The 22,597-nt window shown below is 53.5% G+C and overlaps 2 protein-coding genes and 1 long non-coding RNA gene across 5 annotated transcripts in view; 2 read left to right on the top strand and 1 right to left on the bottom strand.

Annotated features, from left to right (window-relative positions):
• The window catches only part of ZSCAN2 (zinc finger and SCAN domain containing 2), a 20,663-nt gene extending 17,921 nt beyond the window's left edge, over positions 1-2,742 (top strand). For both annotated transcript variants that reach the window (XM_019460340.2, XM_053888647.1), the window contains exon 3: positions 16-2,742. In XM_019460340.2, coding sequence (XP_019315885.2) covers positions 16-1,460 — 1,445 coding nt within the window. In that variant the 3' untranslated portion in view covers positions 1,461-2,742. The remainder of the gene's footprint in view (positions 1-15) is intronic.
• Positions 1,967-15,198, bottom strand: LOC109273490 (uncharacterized). The gene is made up of 5 exons (XR_002083080.2): positions 15,087-15,198; positions 14,362-14,553; positions 10,134-13,492; positions 9,831-9,965; positions 1,967-2,076 (listed from the first exon to the last, which is right to left on the bottom strand). It is a non-coding gene; the product is annotated as an uncharacterized LOC109273490 (long non-coding RNA).
• On the top strand, positions 11,924-22,597 carry LOC109273487 (zinc finger and SCAN domain-containing protein 29). Of its 2 annotated transcripts, none has more exons than XM_019460338.2 (8): positions 11,924-12,322; positions 13,075-13,159; positions 13,715-13,791; positions 14,473-14,596; positions 15,069-15,836; positions 16,235-16,687; positions 17,396-17,494; positions 19,054-22,597. In XM_019460338.2, exons 1-8 carry the CDS (start codon positions 11,924-11,926, stop codon positions 20,073-20,075), a joined length of 3,027 nt encoding a protein of 1,008 aa, XP_019315883.2. In that variant the 3' UTR covers positions 20,076-22,597. The 2 variants fall into 2 exon arrangements, with proteins under 2 accessions (XP_019315883.2, XP_019315881.2); XM_019460336.2 differs by having other exon boundaries at positions 17,393-17,494.

The following is a 22,597-nucleotide window of genomic DNA, read 5'->3' as shown; positions in this document are numbered from 1 at the left end:
TCTTCCCTGTTTCAGATTTTGAGATCCAGAGCGAGGATGGGGAGAACTGCAATCAAGATGTGTTCGAGGGCGCGGAATCAGGGCAGATGTTGCCGGAGAGGCCCGACGGCGCGGGCACTCAGCGGCCTGACTGGGAAGGCGACTTGGAGAGAGACCGTGGCCCCCCGGGGGGGCGCCGGGGAGGGGCCCCGGCCGGGGGCCGCAGGGAGGTGGCGGCCCAGGGCCGGGAGGTGGGACGGCTCATCGGCCTTCAGGGCACCTACCTGGGGGAGAAGCCCTACGAGTGTCCGCAGTGCGGGAAGACCTTCAGCCGGAAGTCCCACCTGATCACGCACGAGCGGACCCACACGGGGGAGAAGTACTACAAGTGCGGCGAGTGCGGGAAGAGCTTCAGCGACGGCTCCAACTTCAGCAGACACCAGACCACCCACACGGGGGAGAAGCCTTACAAATGCAGGGACTGCGGGCGGAGCTTCAGCCGGAGCGCCAACCTCATAACCCACCAGAGGATCCACACGGGGGAGAAGCCCTTCCAGTGCGCCGAGTGCGGCAAGAGCTTCAGCAGGAGCCCCAACCTCATCGCCCACCAGCGGACCCACACGGGGGAGAAGCCCTACTCGTGCCCCGAGTGCGGGAAGAGCTTCGGCAACCGCTCGAGCCTTAACACGCACCAGGGCATCCACACCGGCGAGAAGCCGTACGCGTGCAAGGAGTGCGGGGAGAGCTTCAGCTACAACTCCAACCTGATCCGGCACCAGCGCATCCACACGGGCGAGAAGCCCTACCGGTGCCCCGACTGCGGGCAGAGGTTCAGCCAGAGCTCGGCGCTCATCACGCACCGCAGGACGCACACCGGCGAGAAGCCCTACCGGTGCGGCGAGTGCGGCAAGAGCTTCAGCCGCAGCTCCAACCTGGCCACGCACCGCAGGACGCACCTGCCGGAGAAGCCCTACAAGTGCGGCGAGTGCGGCAAGAGCTTCAGCCAGAGCTCCAGCCTCATCGCGCACCAGGGCACGCACACGGGCGAGAAGCCCTACGAGTGCCTGACGTGCGGGGAGAGCTTCAGCTGGAGCTCCAACCTCGTCAAGCACCAGCGCATCCACACGGGCGAGAAGCCGCACCGCTGCGGCGACTGCGGCAAGAGCTTCGGCCAGCGCTCCCAGCTGGCGGCGCACCGGCGGACGCACACGGGCGAGAGGCCCTACCGGTGCGTCCTGTGCGGCAAGAGCTTCAGCCGCGGCTCGGTCCTCGTCATGCACCAGCGAGCCCACCTGGGCGACAAGCCGTACCGCTGCCCCGAGTGCGGGAAGGGCTTCAGCTGGAACTCGGTGCTCATCGTCCACCAGCGCACCCACACCGGGGAGAAGCCCTACAAGTGCCCCGACTGCGGCAAGGGCTTCAGCAACAGCTCCAACTTCATCACCCATCAGAGGACTCACGTGAAGGACAAGCTGGGCTGAGGCGGCAGAAGGGCCCCGGGGCACCGAGGTCCCTCCGGGAGAGCCATGCTCCCTAAGCGGTCTCTGGGGACTTTTGCGGGGACCTCGCCCTCCCCCGTCGCCATCTCTAACACACCTGGGTGGTCGCAGGCGAACCCCCAGAACAGGGCACAGGGACGGAGGGTCGGGTCTTCTCACTGCTTCCTTTGCAGGCGCGACTGGCGTCCTGCGTCCCGGTGCTCTGTGCCTCGGTCCCCGCTCTAGTGGGACGGGGTGGGGCGGGGGTGGGGTGTTTCGCATGTGGAACGGAAGACCGCGTGCCCCCAGCCCAGGCTGAGTCCTCGGAAATACGGTCCACAGGTGCTGGTGGTCTCGCCCCCACCTCGCTGGGTTGAGGTGCCTTGACCCCGAGCTGCTGGCACGCCAGGGCGCCCCATCCAAACCCACTCTTCCCGGCGTGCGTCCTGGGCTTTGATTGCAGGTCAGGGTGGATGGGCTCGTCCAGCTCTGGGTCCTCCACGTGAAGGCAAAGGCCGTTTCTGTTTGTAGAAAGCGTCAGGAACACCTAAACACCAGGCTGTATGCCCTGGAACCAGCATCCTGGTAGGCTTTCCGTTGGTTAAGAGCTGAACAGGGCCTGCCAGGAAGGGTATAAACGGGGATGTACGCATTTGCCCGTGTCTCTGCTTACTGTCCCGTGGGAAGTCAGCTGCCGGGGGAATGCACTGGTTTTTGTGGAGTTTTGGTTTTTGAGTGGGAAGTGAAGTCGGGGACCCCCACTGCCTACCCCTGGCCGATGGTGGTTTCTGTCTCATCGAGGGTGGAACAGCCCTGCACTCTTCAGGGGGGCCTGTGTCTTCACCCCCACAGATAAACAGCCCCCAGATCATCTCTCTGCACTGGCCATTCCCGTTCTTCTCTTTTTTATGTTCTATATGCAGAGATAGAATTCTGTCTGGTAGCTTTTGTATACTTTCATATTTTTAAGGAAGTGTTGATTTTGAGGACACACAGTCTGTGCCCCGGAGGGATGTGAGCTTGAATCAAGGGCTGTTCTAACAGGTGTCATCCTTGGTCTGGGGGTGCTACCAGCGCTTTGTGGTTGGGTCCTTGAGCTTCGAAACCGTAGAGACCAGGGGATGGTAGCAGGTCAGGGGGTTGTTATGAGGAAGGGGAGAGCAGATAAAGTGTTTCTGGGAAATGCGAAACCACCTCCTCCAGCGCATGGAGCCTGTGCTCACCACGGGCCTTGGTTCTTAGAGAACGGATGCTCAACATTGCCTAATAAAATAGTCTCATTCTTTGCCTGTGTCTGCCTTCTGATGTGGACCGGACTATTCGCAAACCCACACACCTCACTTCCCACCCACTCACCTCCTGCCCTAGGCCAAAAGTGGCCCAAGACCTTCAGGGAGTCAAAGTCAGTGGCTTCAAAGAACACACCTTTGGGTGAGCCAAGATCTGTGTGCTTGACCGGTGCACACACCTGTCCACCGTCCTTTGCCGACTCTGCATCCGGTCTGTCAACCAAGATGGAGTGGCAGGTTTGGCTAAGAAGCCAGCGGCCTCCTAAGGAGGCTGTTGGGAATCATCTCTATCCAGAATCAACTAGATTAGACACAAGGAGGACGTTTCTAAACTAGGCAGTGATGGTTGTGAAACCAAGCCACGTAGGCCATGAAATCCCCATCATTCACTTATTTGGCAAACATTGAGGACTTAAGTACCATCACGGTGTTGGGTACTAGGTTCTAGGAAAACTCCATAAAGTTTCCGTAGGAGGAATAATCCCACCTGTCTGGATGGATAGGGTGGTTTTCCAGCTGATACCAAATTCTGGGATTTGGGTCGTAGAAGATACTAGCATTCTCTTCCTCTAAGTCTCAAGAAAAGAGCTGATATTAAGCTTTGCAAAACTTTTTTTTTTTTTTTTACTCCTCTCTACCTAGTAGGGACACAAAATACCTTAGGAAAAAAAGGGACAGAAGATCAGGTTGGGAGATGACAGTCTGTGGTCCTAGAAAGCTTGAGAGTCCGTCACTTCCTGTCCTGTCTGCCCCTGGAGCGGATCTGTGGAGGCAGAGGGGGCTTAGCATGCACTGGCCTTCGTGCGGCTCCGTGTGGGATGCAAGGGCACAGCCTTCTTCCCTGGAAGACGTCAGGAAGCCCCAGGCCCCTTGGGGGGACTCCTTCGACCATGTCTTTGCCTGTGATTCAGTCACACCTCTGTAACAAAGGCTATTTCCCCTGAATGTACATGCATTTAGGGATTGAGGTTTTATCATGTTTGTTTCATGGGAACAGCCTTGGGACAGTTACAAATTTAGGGACAAATTTCAAATTTAGAATAAATGGTGAAAAAAAAAAAAGCAATTGCTTCACCCTCGGGGAGTCCCCCATGTCCAACTCAGCAGGTCCTCTCCGTGACTTGCTCACTCCCCTCTCCTGGGCCCTCAGGGGCCTCCTTGCACGCTTCAGCCGTTCCCAGACCCAGCTTGGCTCACCTTCCCTGAGAACCCCGAACCTGTCCGGTGTGGCCTCCCTCAGCGTCCCGGCCCCAGAACAACAAGCTTGTCCGTGGCACCCTCACTTCCTCCAGGCTCAGCCAAGAGCCACCGTTCAGGGTAGCAGTAAACCATCTCCACCTGCGCCAGCGGCCGCTGCTCTCCCGGTCAGGGCCTCGCCCCCTCAGTCACTCCCCCACCCCTGCTTTCCAGTCTCCTAGAGCCTTAGACCCAGCATGTCCAGGAGGCCCCCTCCCTACCGGCCTCCCTTGTGTTTGCTCTGTGAGTAGCACTGCCATCGCGTGGCCCCACTCAACCCCAAACCTGGGAGTCACCCAAGACTCCTTCCTCCCTCCCTCCCTCAGAGCCGGTCGGGACCGGAGCCCTGCAAGTTCTGCCTATTTAACATCTCTCCCGGCTCCCGCCTCACCCCACCCCCAGGGCATAGTTCATACCCTTCCGCTTGCAGTAGCCCGCAGGCTCCCTCCCTGCCTCCTTCTTCATCCTCAACTGTAGCCAGCCTGAGTGTGAGCCCTTCACTACCCAGTTTAACCCCCCCAGGGCTCCCCATCCTACAGAAAGGCTGTGTTCCTTGGAGCACAGGTGAAGTCTTCCTGACGGGCCTCTGAGAAACCTCTGTACCCTGACCATCCTCGCCCCCTGGCCGCTCCCCTTGAATGTGCTCCACAGGGCCTGCCTTGTCTTCCCGCTGTCCCCTGTTCTGTTCTGGGATGCCTGGCCTCCCGAGGGCACACCTGCACATTTCTGAAAACTCAGTCTGGGTACCGTCTCCTTCGTGAGGCCTTCCCTGCTCTTCTCTGGCAGACCTCACCCTGCGTCCTGCACCCAAGGACTGTCCAACCTCAGAGCCTCAGACATGATTCTGCCCCTCTGCCTTCTATGTGTTATGATCACACCTGTACTGATCTCTGGCACCCAGCTCAGGACTTGGTATGTGGTAGGAACTCACTTTTTGCTAACTGAGTTGCTTTCTCGGAGATGGCAGAAATGCAAGAGGCAGGGGGAGCCCGAAACTCTGACCTGGAAAATGGACTCAGTTCCCCACACTTCCCTTTGATACGATGATAAATACACGTTAGTGAGTTTTAACTTCAGTGCCTCTTGCCTAAGTTAGGATTGATTGCTATTGGTGAATGAAGTCACAGCCGAAGGCATCTATAAAAATCAACTAACCAGGTCACCTGGCTGCCTTAGTCAGCGGAGTGTGCAATTCTTGATCTCAGGGTTGTAAGTTCGAGCCCCACGTTGGGTGCAGAGATTACTTAAAATAAAACCTTGGGACACCTGGGTGGCTCAGTTGGTTGAGTGTCCAACTCTTGATTTTGGCTCAGGTCATGACGTAACAGTTTGTGAGATCAAGCCTTACATCGGGCTTCCCGCTGGGTGTTGAGCCAAAGATTCTCTTTCTTTCTCTCTCTCTCTGCCCCTCTTCCTCGATTGTGTACTCACTCCCTCTTAAAAAAAATTTTTTGTTTTAAATCCTTAAAAAAAACGAGCATGTGTGCGGCTCAGTCGGTTAAGCCTCCAACTCTTGACTTCAGCTCAGGTCATGATTTTACGGTCATGAGCTCAAGCCCTTCATCAGGCTCTGCACTGATTGTGGGGCCTGCTTAAGATTCTTTCTCCCTCTCTGCTCCTCCCCTGCTAGCACTCATGAGCGTGTGCTGTCTCTCTAAAAATAAACCCATAAATAAATATTAAATTAAATAATCTAAACATAAAAAAACCCCAAACTAACCAGTATCCTAATGAAACAACTCATATTTTTGAAATGTCACAGGTGTCAGAAGCCAGTGGGAAACTAGGCATTTTCTTTCCTGTAGCTGAGTCTAGTACACAATGTTTCTCTTGTCTGGACAAGCAATGTATCTTATCAAGAGACTGTATCTTATCTCACTCTTACCCTTTGATCCTAGTGCGTTCATATGACATATCCGGAGACCCTCCCCCCCCCCCCCCCGTTTAAATATATATATTTAAAAAAAATTTTTTTTTTTAATGTTCATTTATTTTTGAGAGAGAGACAGAATGTGAGCAGGGGAGGGGCAGAGAGAGAGGGAGACACAGAATCCAAAGCAGGCTCCAGGCACTGAGCTGTGAGCACAGAGCCCAACGTGGGGCTCGAACCCACAAACCAGGAGATCATGACCTGAGATGAAGTCGGATGCTTAACCGACTGAGCCGCCCAGGCGCCCCTATATATCCATTTTAAAATACAAAACACAGGTAAGTGCACAAAAGTGTATGCTCATGGCACTCTTACAAACTGGACACACCCATGTAACCAGCACCCAGATCAAGAAACAGCACGGCCACCTCCCAGAGGCCCCTCAGGTCCACGCCCAGCAGTACTTTGTCACCCTGTCCCTGTTCTCATGTTTGGCACGGTAAAGGGAGTGTTGGGAGCTGGACAGACCTGGTTCTAGACACTTGGGCCACCAATCACAACCCCCCCCCCCCCCCCCCCGGCTTTTAGTAGACATTTTACAATATGAGGCAAGTCATAAAGAGACTTCTTTTTTTCATGGAATTTTTCTTCCCTTTGGGTTGCGTTTTTATACTTTATGATAAGCCACACTAGCCTACAGCAACAACCCAGGGAGCAGCTGCTGTGCACAGGCTCTGTGCTACGTTCTACACGTACGCCTCACTTGATCTTGACAACCCTGTGAGGTAGGTCCGTATCCCCGCTTCGGGGCTGGGGGAGTGGAGGCTCAGAGGGGAATCCGGTGCGTAACCTGCCCGGCACCTGCTGCTTTATTTCACTGTGTTATTAAAGCCCTGAGAAGTACCCATGGGAAAAAACGGAGAAAAGAACCAAACACTGAAATGCAAACAACACCGGCTACGAGGCTTCCCTGTAGCTGGTAGCAAGAAGATCCCACAACTGGAATTGGTCCTGCCTTGCACGGGGCCACGTGACCGGTGGTGGCTCTTCCCAGCGCCTTATCCCTGGCTTTGCAGTCCTGTCTCCTCACAGGGAGCTCAGCAGGGACCCAGGGTGCTGGTTTCGCACTCACAGTCCCTCCGGGACAGCCCTGGAGTTTTTTCACACGCACGGCCATTTTAACCTCCCCTGTTGCCCGGGCGGGCCCTGTTAAGTATTTTCAAATTTCTGGACAGAATATTAGGGCCCTTCCTTTTTCTACTCTCATGATTTGATAACATAGCCCCAGGCCCTAGAGGAAGTGGAAGTAGGATTGTATGGACAATGGTCAGATTTTGAGACAGAGGATTTCCTCGCCTGGTGGGGGGTGACGGCCGGTGGCGAATCCCCTTTGGCTCTCCACCCAGTCACTGGTGCAACTGGGCTCATGCCTCTGGTGTCAGCAGGGGCTGTGGCTCTAGGGCCTACCTGCCCCCGGTTCCCCTCTCCTGCTGGCTCTTCCCAGTGTCCCAGCTCTGAGAACTCTCCATCCCTTCGCAGGCCCGAGCCAGCTGTGGAACGGCTGTGGGGTGGGGAGTCCGGCTCCAAGGAAACACCACCCGGGCCCCTGGAGCTCCCAGGCCCTGGCAGACACAGCGTCTCCACTGCCTGTTTACACTGTTGGCGTCTGAGGGCAGGCGTGCCTGCCAGGAGGCCTCAGCGGGGGCACCTTTGGCCAATTGACCGCAGAGTTCTGGTCCCCAGCCTTTCTGGTGCAGAGACTGGATTTCCCCAGTTACCCAGAGGTGACCGGACCCTGGGTGGCAGGCTCCTGCTAACTCAATTTCCAAGAGACCAAGAGAATCTAGAACTCCAATTATTAATTTATGGTGGGGGATCTCCTATCACAAGCCTCCTTCAGAGCACCCCTTATTCCTGGTCTTGAGTGACTGCAGTGGTGGCTTTGTGATTACAGAGTGCTTGAGCAGCCGGACATGAAAGGAAGCGGTCATGTGAGGGACAGGCAGACGCCAGCCATGAGCCCCTCCGGGGACAGATGCCGGGCTTCAAAACCACTTGTTATCCGTGTCCCCCCAGGCTGTCTGCTCAGCGCCCAAGATGGCCTTGTTAACTCTGCCAGGTTTCCCTGTTGGACAGGTCTCCTTGCGCAGGTAAGTTAGTATCACTGGTTAAATGAGTTGGATGGATGGTCCAGTGGGCCTAGGGAACATAGTCTCCACTCATTATATGTGGCTGTCATCTGTCGAATTCCTGGAGGAGAAGCTTTTATCTCCTTCACCTGGGAATCCGTGTCCCCTTATGCACTGCTTCTAAACACCTCTGTGCAATGTTTTTCTAAATGCATCAGGGATCCAGAAACCAAACGCTTGCTGAAACTGACGAACAGACATTTGCCGCTCCTAGCTGTCCCAAATGGTGCTGCCTTCAGAGTTACTGGCTCCTGTGTCTCCCTCCCACTCGTGTCCTGGCATCTGTGGCATAGTGGATGGTGGGTTGCGAGCCAAAGAGACCTGTTGGGCGTCTGGGTGGCTCAGCTGGTCGAATGACGGACTCCTGATTTTGGCTCAGGCCGTGATCTCGCCGTTCTCGGGATCAGGCCTCGCTTCTGGTTCTGCACAGACAGCGTGGAGCCTGCTTGGGGTTCTCTCTCTCCCCCTCTCTCTGCCCCTCCCCCCAAAGCATGCTCTTTGTCTCTCTCTCTCTCAAAATAAACTTAAAAAACCTAGAGACCTGCCAGACCTGGTTCTAGACACACCTGTGCCACTAACCAGCATTATGATGAGGCAAATCACTTCCGGAAGCGTCATTTCCACATCTGCAAAACTGATGACAGTGCTTGCTGTGCCCACTCCAGAAGGCTGCTTGGAGGAGGTCGGTCACTCTGTATGGCAGAGAACACTAAAATCCTATCCGTGGTAATATTGCTAACTCTGACCTAGACGTAGCCTGCTTTCACCAAAAAACGCACCTGTCTAGGTTTCTGAGGACAACTGTCCTCTGAGGGGCCAGGAGGCCACAAGTGGGAAAGTATCTCATGTGTGTAGACTTTTGGGGGTCCTTTAGTCCCATTCTTTGAGGGGCGTGGCCCACAGCTTGAGGACACGTATGCGTGTCTTCTCCCTTCAAGTACTGGATGTGGTGTTGATGGTCGATATGACTTGTGTTTGGGGCTACACTCTCCCTGCTTGATTTAGCTTCCAGTGAAAGTTCCATGTGCTCAGGAGCTCCCTGAGTTAAGGTAACAGGGCAGGGACGTGGATTAGTAATTTTCAATTTTCTTCTTTTTTTTTTAAACAGAGGAGGGGCGCCTGGGTGGCTCAGTCGGTTAAGCGGCCAACTTCGGCTCAGGTCATGATCTCGCGGTCTGTGAGTTCGAGCCCCGTGTCGGGCTCTGTGCTGACCGCTCAGAGCCTGGAGCCTGTTTCAGATTCTGTGTCTCCCTCTCTCTGACCCTCCCCCGTTCATGCTCTGTCTCTCTCTGTCTCAAAAAATAAATAAACGTTAAAAAAAACCAACAACAACAGAGGAAACTCTTTTCAAGGGAAATCTTAAACTAATAGAAAATGTGTAAAAGCAAAGCTTCTCCGTGACTTGATGGTGGGAACCCAAAGCCTTCTCCTGGCCCAGACTCACAATTGGACTTAGGGCTTTCTGGAAAGCCCCTCTTGCCATCCTGTGTTTCCCTTGCCTGCCCCTCCCCCCCCCCCCAAGGCTGCCCCTTCTGTGGGAATAATCACAGCTTCACCCACCTTTAATTGAATTTTGGACCTTTCATCTGTTAAAGAGGGAGTGAGGCCTACTATGCAGGATTCATGATCAGATCCAAACCAGAGAAAATATGCAATGTAAGTGCTCAATAAAATGCAATTTCCTGCCCCCTTCCCCTGAGGCCGCACCTTCTACCCTCTTGGGCTCTCCCAGTCGCTCTCCAGTATTTCTTTCCAGCCACATTCTTTGAAGGCAACTTTGAGCACTTACCACACTGCATTGGAGATATGTGGGTTGTTCAGGGCAGCATTTTAAAATTGCATCCACCAGAGGCGCCTGGCTGGCTCAGTCATTGGAGCATGCCACTCTTGATCTCGGGTCATGAGTTTGAGCCCCAAGTGGGACCTAGAGATACAAAAAATAAATTAAAAAATAAATACATAAAAATGCATCCTCTGCTGGCCTGCATTCCTTAGGAGGAGGGAGTGTTTGGCTTGGGCCAAAGTTAATGTTCCACGGCTGATTGTTGGAATGAATAAGCGTCAATAGTATTCATCCTGTCAAAGTATTCACCTTAAATCTCCCAGGGCTGTGCACGCAGGAAATGAGGGTGTGTGGCGGACGTGTGTGTGTGCGGAGGGGTGGTGGTGGTGGTAAAGCATTGCCATAGTGGACAACCATGCCGGAAAAGTACTTTCTTAAGTGGCGAAAAATCTGAATTGGAGTCTCGGCGGCGCACTCGCAGACCCCGGGCCCCCAAAGGCTCTCCCTCTCTCTCACTCAGGGCCCCCAGCAGTCGGGGAGCGGGTAGGACCACACCACCTCCGCTGGGTCTGCTCCAGGCTGTGGCTCTGAACTCCCAGATCCCGCGTGCAGTAAAGTCCCACCCCTCATCAGTGATTCGTCTGAAACACAGGCGTCTAGGCCGTCCTCACATTTTATTGGCTAGTGCTGTTGTCAGTCTGCGGGCACGGAGGCCTATGGGAAATGGAGTCTGGCAAAACCCAGTCCTTCTGGGGATCGCGTTTCCGCTTCCGGTGTTTAGTGGACATCCGAACGCCAGGACTCCGGGTCCGGGCTGGGGGTTCGAGGGTCGTTTGGGGACGTTGCGCGGCCGCGGAGAAGGTGCCACGGGCCCCGGCCCCCCGGCGTCGCGGGGCCTCGGCTGGCGCGCGCGGCTGTCACCTCGGGCCCTAGCCGCCCTCGCCGGGTGGGCGTGGCCGGACCGAAACCCAGGGTCCCGCCGCCTCGGGTCCAGGCCCCGCCGCCCCGCGAGCGGCCCCCGGGCGAGATGCGGCCCTCGTGCTGGCGGCGCCCTCCTACGCGCCGCCCACCGGACTCGGCGGGGAGGACCCTGGCCTTGTAGCCGCCGAGGCGACCCCGTCCCCAGGGCCCGCATTTACCCCATAAGGCTTCCAGAGAAGGTCGCCCGCGGAGCAGAGTAGCCTTCCGGTGTAAGTCACGCTCTGCGGGCCAGTCCCCCAGTCCACGGTCAAGGGGCTGAGCCCCTGTTTATTTCCTGCCAAACTCCAGCCATGTGACCTTGGGCAAGTCTCTGGGGGTCTCTGAGCCACGATTGCCCAGCTTTGAGGGAGTTGAAGTCCAAGTATTTCTTAACTGTCCTGCCAGCCCTGACATCCCGTATGGGTCTGTTTTTAGTATCTCTGCTCTTAACGCTTGTAATCCTAACCAGGGTAAATCTCCCTGTTTGGGAGAGAGTTATTCCAGCGCTGAGGAATCCCGAGTGGGGTGACCAGCCAGAGGTGAGGGCAGTTTAGAGGTTGGACCCTTTGAATCTCTGAAAGGTTAGATAGAGCCAGCTCCACCCGGCTGCTGCTCTCCAAGGTGCTGCTACCTTGTGCGCCCTCTCGTACTTGTCCTGCCACATTGACTTTGTCACACTCTAGTTCCGAAGACCAGTGGCTTGGGAGGGTGGGCGGCTTATTGTCCCCATTGTCTTCTTCAGTCCATCCTCACTCGTCAGTGTGGATGAGTGACATCTTCTCGGCCTCAAGTAAATTGCTGTGCAAACACAGCCTCAAGCCCCCCTACTTTCCAATCAGATCACCCGCTCTTGACCCTCCTCTTGAACTTCTGGAGCCGCTTCCCCGGTGACAGAGGGCCAGACTCCACGGGCACCAGGACATGGGGAGGGGAGGACACGAAGGCTCTTTTCTTCACCTCAGTCCTGCTGGGCTGACACTTGTGATGGTCACTAGCATTCACTCTGTAATGTATTATCCGTGGCTCTAGGATTTCGAGTTCTACTTAGTGACTCCTATCTGATGGTAGCTCCCCACTGAGGTAAAGGAAGGGCTTTGAGCTTCAGAGCCCAGTGGCAAGGTTCTTCCGTGAGCTGAACGATGGCTGTAGCTGGGGACCCACACGTCCAGACTCCTCGAGCGCAAGAAGAGCTTCAAAGAGTGAAGCTGGAAGACGATTCCCACTGGGAGCAGGACATTTCCCAAAGGAGCGACCCTGGACCAGAGACCTCCTGCCGGCGGTTTTGGCATTTCTGCTATCAACAAGCATCAGGACCCCGGGAGGCCCTCATCCAACTCCGGAAGCTCTGTCATCAGTGGCTGAGACCAGAGAAGTGTACGAAAGAGCAGATCCTGGAGTTGCTAGTGCTGGAACAGTTCCTGGCTGTCCTTCCTCGGGAGATCCAGGTCTGGGTTAGACAGAAGCATCCAGAGAGTGGAGAGGAGGCCGTGGCCCTGGTGGAAGACTTGCAGAAAGAGCCTGGGAGACGGGGGCTCCAGGTGAGAAGCGAGAACCTTGTTCTGGGTAAAGCAGGAGGAAGTGGGAGCGTGCCCTTGGTTTGACAGCAGTGTGGGTGATGTGCCGTACTTTGCTGTTCGTGGCAAAGTGGCATTTGCTCATTCCCTGGGCCTGGTGGCTACGGCTTTCCTTCCACGCTCAGACGGACTCTTCAGAGAATGCGTAACAGCGCTTGCTCTGAGTGTGGGGCCCTGCCGTTAAGTAAGAGAATTGCTTAAAATGGCTTGAACACCACTCCGGGCGAGGAGGAGCACACAGAAGGACAGAAAAGCTAGGGTTTGTGGGTGGGTGGGTTGGTTTTTGGTTTCTTTTTGGAGAACAGCTCTCATTCTCAGCAGCCAGCCTGACGCAAGTGGCTTCACTGGTCTTTATGGCCAGTATTGCACCTTTGAGTCCTACTGAAAAACAGCTATATTTTTGGTTGGCTGAGTCTTGCCTCAGGAGAGCTGGTGGGCAGATTGCAGTGAGCCTGGGATCCAGACCTTATCTGTTAGTCTTTTGCACATCCACACTCCTTACTGGACTGCAGTGATTTGCAGGAGACTGATTTCCTCCTTTGCTTCTTTGCATCTTGGGATAGTTAAGTTTTAGTTCCTACAGAATTTCGACCCCTCTAGTCCTTGAACAGGGACAGGAGGTATGCTCAGAGGAGAAGGAACGCTTAGGATCAGTACTGGCTTCCCAAGACATCCATCTCAAGCAAGCACAGACAGGATTCATGTGTCTGTTACAGGCAGTGGTGAAGAACTCACAGCCAGAACCGGATGAACAGTGGCATCACAGTCCCGAAGAGGAACTCCCAGCCTTGCACAGGAGCGGTAAGCAGCAGCAGTGTGGGGAGAGGGTGGGTAAGTTCCCTCAGAGTGCCGAAGGCGGAAGGATGGGGCAGGTGAAATGAGGCTTGGGGGATCCTCGACAGGTACCTCCAAAGGGAGGAAGGGCCTCGGTTGGCATGTTTTGTAAAAGTACCCAGCGGAGCCTGTGGTACCTCTCCTTGTGTGAGTGAGGTTACTGTCCCAGTAGGTTGGGCACAGATTTTAGGTCTGGCTGGTGGAGAAAGCACAAGGTGGGGTCAGGTCAAAGCACAGTAATTCTCAGGACAGGTACGTGTGTCCCAGACCAATTTGGATGATGCAGATGTGTTATCAAAACTGAAGAAGAAAATCATGAAACTGCATCAGTAACCTGGATGGATATGGAAGGGGAAAATTGGGAACTCTCCTCATTTTGGTTTTTCACCAACTTTCTTTGCTGGGACAGAGCAGACACCAAGAGAAGGGGGAAGACTCTTCTGTTTCAGAACTAAGTTGGGCCCGTCCTCAGGAGGAGTTGAGAAACATGGTCTCCTCACGGCTCCTTTTTCTTCCCCACAGCCCTGCCTGGTCCTGGAACTCTGGGTCTTTCTCTGGAGGAGGGCGGCAGTGACCCGGGGATGATGCACAGCCCCCAGGTGAGCCAGATCTTTCTCTTACTTAGGACACCTTTCACTATTCAAGTGGGGGCCCTTTGCCGCCAACTCTTTTGCTTACCAGAAATGCCAAGAGAATTTTACCCAGTGGTGGTGGAGGGGGTTCTCAGTAACTTTGTAGATTAGGCTCCAGAATTTCACCAGCCAGAAAAATGTTGCTGAAACCCCCCTCCGTATGGAAGGCAGCACCACAGCTGAGGCGGTGAGGAATGGTATTAAGTCATTCTTTTCCTTGAGCCTGAGATTGTAAGATCATGCTGATTGGCACGTTTGCATTAAAAGGAATAGTTACTTCCTTCTTTCCATATCCGAGTCTTGCCCACATGGTGTGCAGGACTGTGGAGGCGTGGAGGGAACAAAAGCCTCAGGGTCAGAGAGTCCTGCGTTCAAATCCTGGCTCTGCCACATACTGACTGTATAACTGAGCAAGTGTGAAAATATCTGGCACAGCACACCTGGTGTTCCGTAAATGTTAGCTTCTTTCTGGCTTTTCTTTCTCTCCCCGGCTCCCTCCCCGTCCTTTATTGCCTTTAAAAGTCAAAGAAAACTCACTTTTTAGTTTCTCCTCAGCCTTTTTTGTCACCTGCCCTCTGATGAAGGCCGTATAGGGAGGCATTTTGTCCCAAGGCAGCACCTTTTGAACAGGGTGTTATGTTTTCCCAGGAGTTGGTGACATTCGGCGATGTGGCCGTGTACATCTCCCAGGAGGCACGGAGGCAGCCAGGACCTGGATGGAGGAACCACCTGGAAGGAAGTTGGGAGAAATCTGCAAGTGAGGTCTCGCCGGGTAAGAGCGCCGTTTTCCTGTACAAAGTTAGCCGTGGCGTTATCTGTAGTGTTCACTACCCCAGACCTTTTTGGGATCATATTGTTCAAAGCCCTCAGTTCTGCTTGAAAAGAGACCCATAATCTAATACCAAAGTCAGTGCTCTCAAGGATGAGTTTCTAGAACCCAGAGAGAATATTGTATTGACATTTACTGACCATCTTAGGAAGACGGTCAGTAAAGCCTCTGGTGGGAGCCTGAATTTTATTTGTTTCAGGACAGATGTACGTGCATGTATAGGTCTAGATTTGGGCCTGGATTTTTTTCTTACTGCTCCCTCGCAGCCTGAATACTACTTTTACTGAGGCTTCCCAAGAATCCCTTCAGACTTAAAAAAAAAAATTAATAGTATCTCCCCTCCCTGGCATATAAAGTGGTTGGGATTAGAGTCACCAAACCACTGTATCTTCTGTGTGTCTCCCTCTGCAAACAGATTTGCCAACCCCTCTACCCAGTGTCAGCTCCCACGTGGAGCAGGAGGAGGACCCATGGAGGCGTGATCTTCAGTGTCCCGGAGAGGAGAACGCCAGCGACTCCGCAGCGGGCGGGGGGAGAGGCCAGCCTGGCCACGTGCCCGTCCTGAGAAAAGCCAAGATGTGGGACGAGCTGGAGTTGCAGGGCCTGGAGGATGAGAAGGTGGCAGGGGTGCACTGGGGCTATGAGGAAACCAAGACTTTTTTGGGAATTCTCAGTGAGTCTTGGATCCACGAGAAACTGCGCACCTGCCATCGGAACCGCCAGGTGTACCGGCTGGTGGCCAAGCGGCTGCGGGAGCGCGGCTTCCCACGGACCCTGGAACAGTGTCGCTACCGGTTCAAAAACCTCCAGACCCACTACCGCAAAGCCAGGAGCACGCACGCCCCGGGCACCTGCCCCTTCTATCGTGAGATGGACGCCCTGATGTGCCCACGGGCCGCCACCCCGCTTCCAGAGGTGGCAGGGGCTCTTCTTGGGCACAGGGCCTGTGATGTGGAGCATGCAGAGCTTCAGGGGCGCCGCTGGGGACAGGAGGAGGCAGTGCTGGCTGAGGCTGTGTTGGAAGGCAGGGCAGAGAAGCAGGGGCCGGACCCCGGCCACACAACAGCGTCTGTAGAAGAAGGGCATTTAGGAGCCGTCACAGAGGATTCTGAGGGGGAAGAACTGGGGGTCGAAGAAGTGTCTGGAAGCCCTGGAATCCCAGCCCTGTTTCGGAGTCCGGCTGGTAAGTCCTTGTCATGAGCAAGCTGGGAGGCCCTCGCTGTCGGCAGGGTTTGGAGAAAAGCTTGCCGTGACCGGTTATTTCGGGGGTGCCGTGGGGATTCAGGGCACACTGTAGTCGTCTGGAAAGGGCAAGGAAAGGCTATTTTTATGTACAAATGGGACAGCCCTTTGTTCCTGTGTGCAGTCGAGAAAAAGGAAGAACCATTATGTAAGAGTCATGTGTATAAGTGTAAAAATAAACGTGTGCATATTGTCGGATCGAGTCCCGTCACAGAGGAAAACCCGCTTGACTGCTTCTCCGGAAATCACCGAGATGCTGTGGTGGGAGTGGGGGGTCTCCCGCTGTCCTCCGCACAACCAGCAGCACCGTCTCAGCTCACCTCTGTACCTCTCCTCCAGGTGTGCACTGGGGCTACGAAGAAACCAAAATTTTCCTGGGGATTCTCGGTGAGCCCTACATTCACGAGAAACTGCGCACCTGCCATCGGAACCGCCAGGTGTACCGGCTGGTGGCCGAGCGGCTGCGGGAGCGCGGCTTCCCGCGGACCCTGGAACAGTGTCGCTACCGGTTCAAAAACCTCCAGACCCACTACCGCAAAGCCAGGAGCACGCACGCCCCGGGCACCTGCCCCTTCTATCGTGAGATGGACGCCCTGATGAGCCCCTGGACCCTTGCCAGCACCTTTGATGCCTTCGAGGTGGCAGGAGGCCTCCTGCGGAATAGAGGGGGCTCCGAAGAGAACCGGAAGGCCGTGCTGGAAGGTGTGACGGGAGACGGTAGCGAACCGGCAGAGGAGCCCCGAGAGGAGCCCAAGAGCCGTGGCCCCCAGGCTCTGAGGGGGAATCCCAGTGGTAAGCTCTCCTCCCCACAGCGGCCACAGACCGTGGGAGAAACGAGGGCCCGAGGGAAGCATTAGGGACTGTGAAGCGGGAGAGATGCTTCTTGTCTATCACTCTGGAGTGACCTCCTCAGGTTCAGACCGATTTCTTAGCCAGTAGTGCAGGGTGACTCACAAAGACAACGTTGAGGGTCTTGCCCTGCTCCCTGTCTGCTTTTAGTAACAACATTCTAGAAATAATATTTAGTAACCACTATAGAGGAAAGAGAGGTCCGAGTGATGTAAAGTTCCAGTTGTTTGTTTCCATCTAACATACCCCGTGCGTATTACATACAACAGTCTGCCACTGAAAGACTTCTCTGTTCTTGGGCAAACTGGTTAAACACCTAGGCCTCCACTGTCTCATCTGTAAAATGGACAGAGTGATAGTATCTAGCTCACTGGGCTGTTATGAGGATCCTGGTACATTGCTGGCCCTCAGCAAATGTTCCTTTTCATTGTCACCATCATTGTACTTACTGTTAAGATAGATGAACACCTTGCCCTGTACTCCTCACTTAAGGGGGCACATTTCCTGAGTCATTCACTAAACGATTTCTTCTGAAAACCAGATCTTTCTGGTAGGTGTTTCCATTCTCATTTCACCCACCACGTCCAGATATAAGAACAGAAGGCAAATTGCATAAGAACTCCATGTCCCTTCTTGATTTTCCTCGAGTAGGACTTCCAGTCCGCCAGCCAGACGGGGTCTCGAGGCCAGAGAGAAGTGAAGAGCTTTGGAATGACGATCCCCGGGACTTCCGGAAAACTTCCTGTGCAGGTGGGAAATGAATGAAAACGAGCAAAAGCTAGTATTGCACCAACAAGGAAGTCAGATCTGGAATTCCGAACACGGACGAGGCAGCACTGGGCGAGGGCTGGGAGAGGAACCCACTCACTTGGCCTTCCGGTTTATTATGCAGGGGTGCTGAAGCCACAAGATGTGGGAGAACAGAAAAGCAGGTGGCAGCCAGGAAAGCCTGCTCTCCTGAGTTACCGTGGCTTCTAGATAGATATAAACAAATCCTTAGTGTTGATGATTTCCCTCCTAAATTTCTTTTTTTAATGTTTATTTTTGAGAGAGAGAGAGAGAAACAGAGACAGAGACAGAGACAGGAGCGAGCCAGGGAGGGGCAGAAAGAGAGAGAGGGAGACACAGAATCCAAAGCAGGCTCCAGGCTCTAAGCTGTCAGCACAGAACCCGACGCGGGGCTCGAACCCATGAACCGTGAGATCGTGACCTGAGCCAAAGTCGGAGGCTTAACCGACTGAGCCACCCAGGCACCTCTAAATTTCTTTTTTTTTTTTAATGCCCCCTTTATTTATTAAGGAAACATCTACCCCCAATGTGGTGCTCGAATTAATGACCCCAAGATAAAGAGTCACATGCTCTACCGACTGAGCCAGCCAGGCGCCCCTCCCTCTTAAGTTTCTATCAGAGTTTTAACTATAGTTAACTATCACTTAACTAGATTAATAGAAAAAGTGAGCCCTGGCACCCCCAAATTAGACTACAGTCAGCCTTAGCTTATTGCAGGGGTGAATTTCTCATGGTTAAGATGAGCTTCCCTCCTTGGTTGGGCTCAGTTATTTTGTTGGAAGTTTAGGAGATCTGATAAATAGTACTGCTCTTCCCCCGCTCAGATTCCAGACCAACCAAGAAGCGGAAGAGTAAGACGTTGAGATCAAATGACAGCTTTCTAACTGTAGAGCCGTTGGGCAGTGTGGCTCAGATGGGTGGCCACGGTGGGCTTCCTCACTGAACCCCAGTTGGAGCCACAGGCAACAGGGGATGGCCACAGCCTCGCCCCGCAGGGATAGAGGCTTCACTGCTGGTCTTCTGAGCCACGGGGCCCAGCTCCTTCTTCATCAAAGAAGTTCTCCCTCCCACTTGCAAGCAAGGGGACGGAGAGAGGCCAGAGTCACTCTCAGGCTTGTCCCTCAGCCTGGAAGAGGAAGGTAGCCTTTTAGTACCGATTGCCAGCACACAGGTGGGTGGGGAGGAGAAGAGGGGCCACGCCTGGGGGCAGAGCGTCTGATTGGCGGGGAGAGGAAGAAATGGGTCTGGGTCCTGCCCTCCTCCCTCTCCTCAGCCTTCCTCCCCACGACCTTCTCGTTCAGAAGCTGGGGGAGGGAGTGAGATCTGGAAGTCTGCTGTCTTGAACGAGGTTCAGCCCTGTTCCAGATGATTGGTTTGTGGTTAATGGCAAACTGACTGTGTTCTATGTGTCACCGGCAAGAGTTTGTTTCCGACCGTCCGGTAGGGCCGCTTTCGCATCGGTTCTGTTCTTCTGAGCTCAGAAAACACGCTACATTTGCAGCTTCACCTCATTCTTTCAGGTCTTGAAACAAGGACAGAGAATGAGGAGAATTCAAGCCAGAACATTTCAGAGGAAGCAGAACTGCCGGGGGCATTATTAGAAAGACCCAAAGTGGATGTTTCCCAGTACCTTGCCTGGAGGAGAGACTGGGAAGGCAAATATGGGGCACAAAAGCAATGGGAGGTACCCTTAGAAGATGGACGAGGGTCACTCTCCCCTCCAGAAAGAGACGCAGGAAAATTCATAGGTCCTCAGGGAACCTACGTAGGAGAGAAATCCTATCCATGCTGTGAATATGGGGAAAATTTCAGCCAGAGCTCCCACTTAGCTGTCCACCAGCTAGCCCACATCGGAGAAAAGAAACCTTTTAGGTGTGGCCGTTGTGGGAAAAGCTTTGGCCGAAGCTCACACCTGGTCTGCCACCAGAGAACCCACACCGGGGAGAAGCCCTACAAATGCCCCGAATGTGGGAAAGGCTTCAGTGATCATTCTAACCTCACAGCACACCAGAGAATCCACACTGGAGAAAAGCCCTATAAATGTGGAGAGTGCTGGCAGAGCTTCAACCAGAGCTCCAGCCTCCTGATGCACCAGAGAGTCCACACAGGAGAGAAACCCCACAAGTGCAGTGAGTGTGGAAAGAGTTTCACCAATAGCTCGCACTTCAGTGCGCACTGGCGAACGCACACTGGCGAAAAGCCCTACCAGTGCCCTGAGTGCGGGAAGAAGTTCAGTAAGAGTTCCACGCTCACCAGCCACCAGAGGATCCACACAGGAGAGAAGCCCTATGAGTGTCTCGAGTGTGGCAAAAGTTTCAGTGACCGCTCAAACCTCATTACCCACCGGCGAATTCACACTGGAGAGAGGCCCTACAAGTGTGGCGAATGTGGGAAGAGCTTTAATCAGAGCTCAAGTCTCATCATACACCAGAGGACCCACACGGGAGAGAAGCCCTACGAATGCGGTGCCTGTGGGAGGCGATTTAACAACAGTTCGCATTTCAGCGCGCATCGGAGAACCCATGTGGGCGAGAGGCTCTAAACGTCTTTAAGAAGCATCAAATCTAGAAGCACCACAGAATCTGTTCTAAGAAAGGTCTGTATGGTCCTTGATTCTATACCACGACCCCCACAGGAGACCAGGGATTTAGGTCCCAGTTCGGTAGAGGTCATTGTGTTTCTCTCACTGAAAACTCAGCTGGCTTACGGAATACTACTCAGGGCTTGCTTATCCGCACTATTGAAATGGAAGCTAATTTCCAGAGAATTCAGAGACTCATTCTGAATTGGACTGTATCACCATCACGATAGGTATCCATTAGGATTCTGTGCCTTAACTGCCACAGCTTGGTAATATGAGGGTGAGACTCTTGTCCCCAAGACCCCCCTTCAAGGACAGAGGAGGTCCGCCCCGCGGTGCTCATGGCATTAACGGTGGCCGGCTCCGCCACAGGGCCGGTAGTGGCTGAGCTCTTTCTTCTCAGCACTGGGCAGCTAGACGGGGATTTATTAACTGAGCACATTTTTCAAGGTCTTCCACGGTTCTCCCTGTGGAGGGTGGGGCCAGCGAACCGTCTCCATTTCTCTACGTGCTTCTTACCCAAGAGGAGAGGACTCTGTCGTGTCATTTGGAGAAGGAAAGGTCAGTGCTCCAGGTTGGCTTTCTAAACCATGACCTACTCTTCCTCTCGACATGTTAGGTTGAGCCATAGGAGACTGGCATCTTTGAGGTATAGAACCAGCAATTAATAGGACTCGACCTAAGCAGACGTCTCGCAGGGTAGAACCGCTCCAAATTGCCAGCAGTGCTGCCGGCGAGCCCTACGGCCCACGCGGTGCCCTAAAAACATAACACCGGGTCTAGGAGATCACGAACAGGATGATGAAATGGGGAAAGCCTTTTCCGTTTGCACATACGTCCGGAGCAACGACCACTAACCTTGGCAGCGGTTAAGAAGGAGGCCGGGTTGGAGGAGCCGCCGCTCCATCCCCGGCCTCAGGGGAGGCCGCGTGCAGGCGCACAGGTCCTGGAGATCTGGGGTGTCTCCGAGTGAGCAGAGCACAGCCCCTGGAGGGACTCTGACACACGCAGCCAATGGTGCTTAGAAAGAAACGGGATACGGTTTCTTGCTCTAGTTCCTCCTTCGTGCATTTGGCTTGAAAATATTTTCCCCCAACCTTCCAGAAACCCACCAGTTATAAAACAAAGCACAGTCTACACATGTCACGGTTTCATATCGTTAGATTTATAGAATACGATTAAGTAAGGAGTCTTTTCTAACGAACATAAAAGAACCTATTCAAGTAAGTGTTGTCCGTCAAAAGCGGCCGTTCTGACGGGCTGTGAACTCTGTTTGTTGTTGCCATTACTGAAAACATTGAGTTTTCCTCTGAGAATTGTCTTCAGACCACCTTAGAAGGCTTCCTATCGATGTAGTTCTAGCACAGAGTAGTGTCCGGCATGGAAGAAAGGCTTAATAAACACTGGCAGAACGAACAGCGTGTTTATTATCTGGCCCGGTCACCTCTCTTATCCGTGAGACTTGTCTCTGCCCAGTATCTGCTATCTGGAGCCAGAAGTCCTTCGAAGGATGTCAGTTTGCTGCCATTGAGGACACTTCGGAGAGCCTGTTTTTGGAGATCGTTTTCAAAGAGGTATCCCAGAAATCTGGGTTCAGAATTTTTTTTATACGGCCAGGAAATAAATGTGATATGTATTCTTTTAAATCATTTTACTATTTTGAATGAGAAAATCTTTACTTGGGTGGAAATTCACGATACTAAAATTAACATAGCTGTGCGTTATAAAAAGAGTTTGGAAATAACCACATTCCCTTTTGGAAACTTCTGGAATGGAACACGGAGATTCAGATGTAATATCCATTACCATGCCATCTCACGTGTATTTTCCCCTTAGCAAAGCAAGGGGGAAACTGAGCTGGAGACTGTAGATATTTCATAGGGATTTTACAGTCCGTGAAGCACTGGGACACGTGAGATGGCTCTCCTAAGTGATGTTGGCATAGTTCTCAGTGGAAGACTAGAGCACCGAGTTTCACCAGTTGACTATCACGTGGAGAGGTTTCCCAGTGAACCCAACGTAATATGTACTTGTTACAGTGCCTGGATTTTATCCATTCCCTTGCTCCAGAGTGTTCTGATTTGCCTTTTCGCCTACCTCGGGACGCGGCATGAGCAAAGCTCTGGGGCTTTAGTTTTTAGCTCACCTCCAGCTCCAGCTCATAATCACGGCTTCAGAGTTTCTGAACCAGGCAAGCAGGGCGGCTTTTGGAAGCTGTTCACTTGGAAATCCCCTCAAGAGAAAAATAATGAAGTGATAGCGGGGAATGCATGAAATTCACCTCTAGTATAAAAGTTGCAATAGATGACAATCAGATTATGCATTGCAAAATTTTAGCTGAAGAGGCGCATAGCAGAAATACCGGTTCTTATTCTCACGTACAGAGAGCAAGAAACACAGGAGTTGGGTTTCGGGGCACTAATCCTAGTAGCCGAAGCTGATGCAAGTATATTAACCCATTACATAAGCGAATTCCAAGCGAA

The sequence above is a fragment of the Panthera pardus genome, unplaced genomic scaffold (assembly GCF_024362965.1).
Source record: "Panthera pardus isolate Hobbes unplaced genomic scaffold, ASM2436296v1 HiC_scaffold_23, whole genome shotgun sequence".
NCBI classification, from domain to species: domain Eukaryota; kingdom Metazoa; phylum Chordata; class Mammalia; order Carnivora; family Felidae; genus Panthera; species Panthera pardus.
This window is presented reverse-complemented; position numbering and strand designations above follow the sequence as displayed.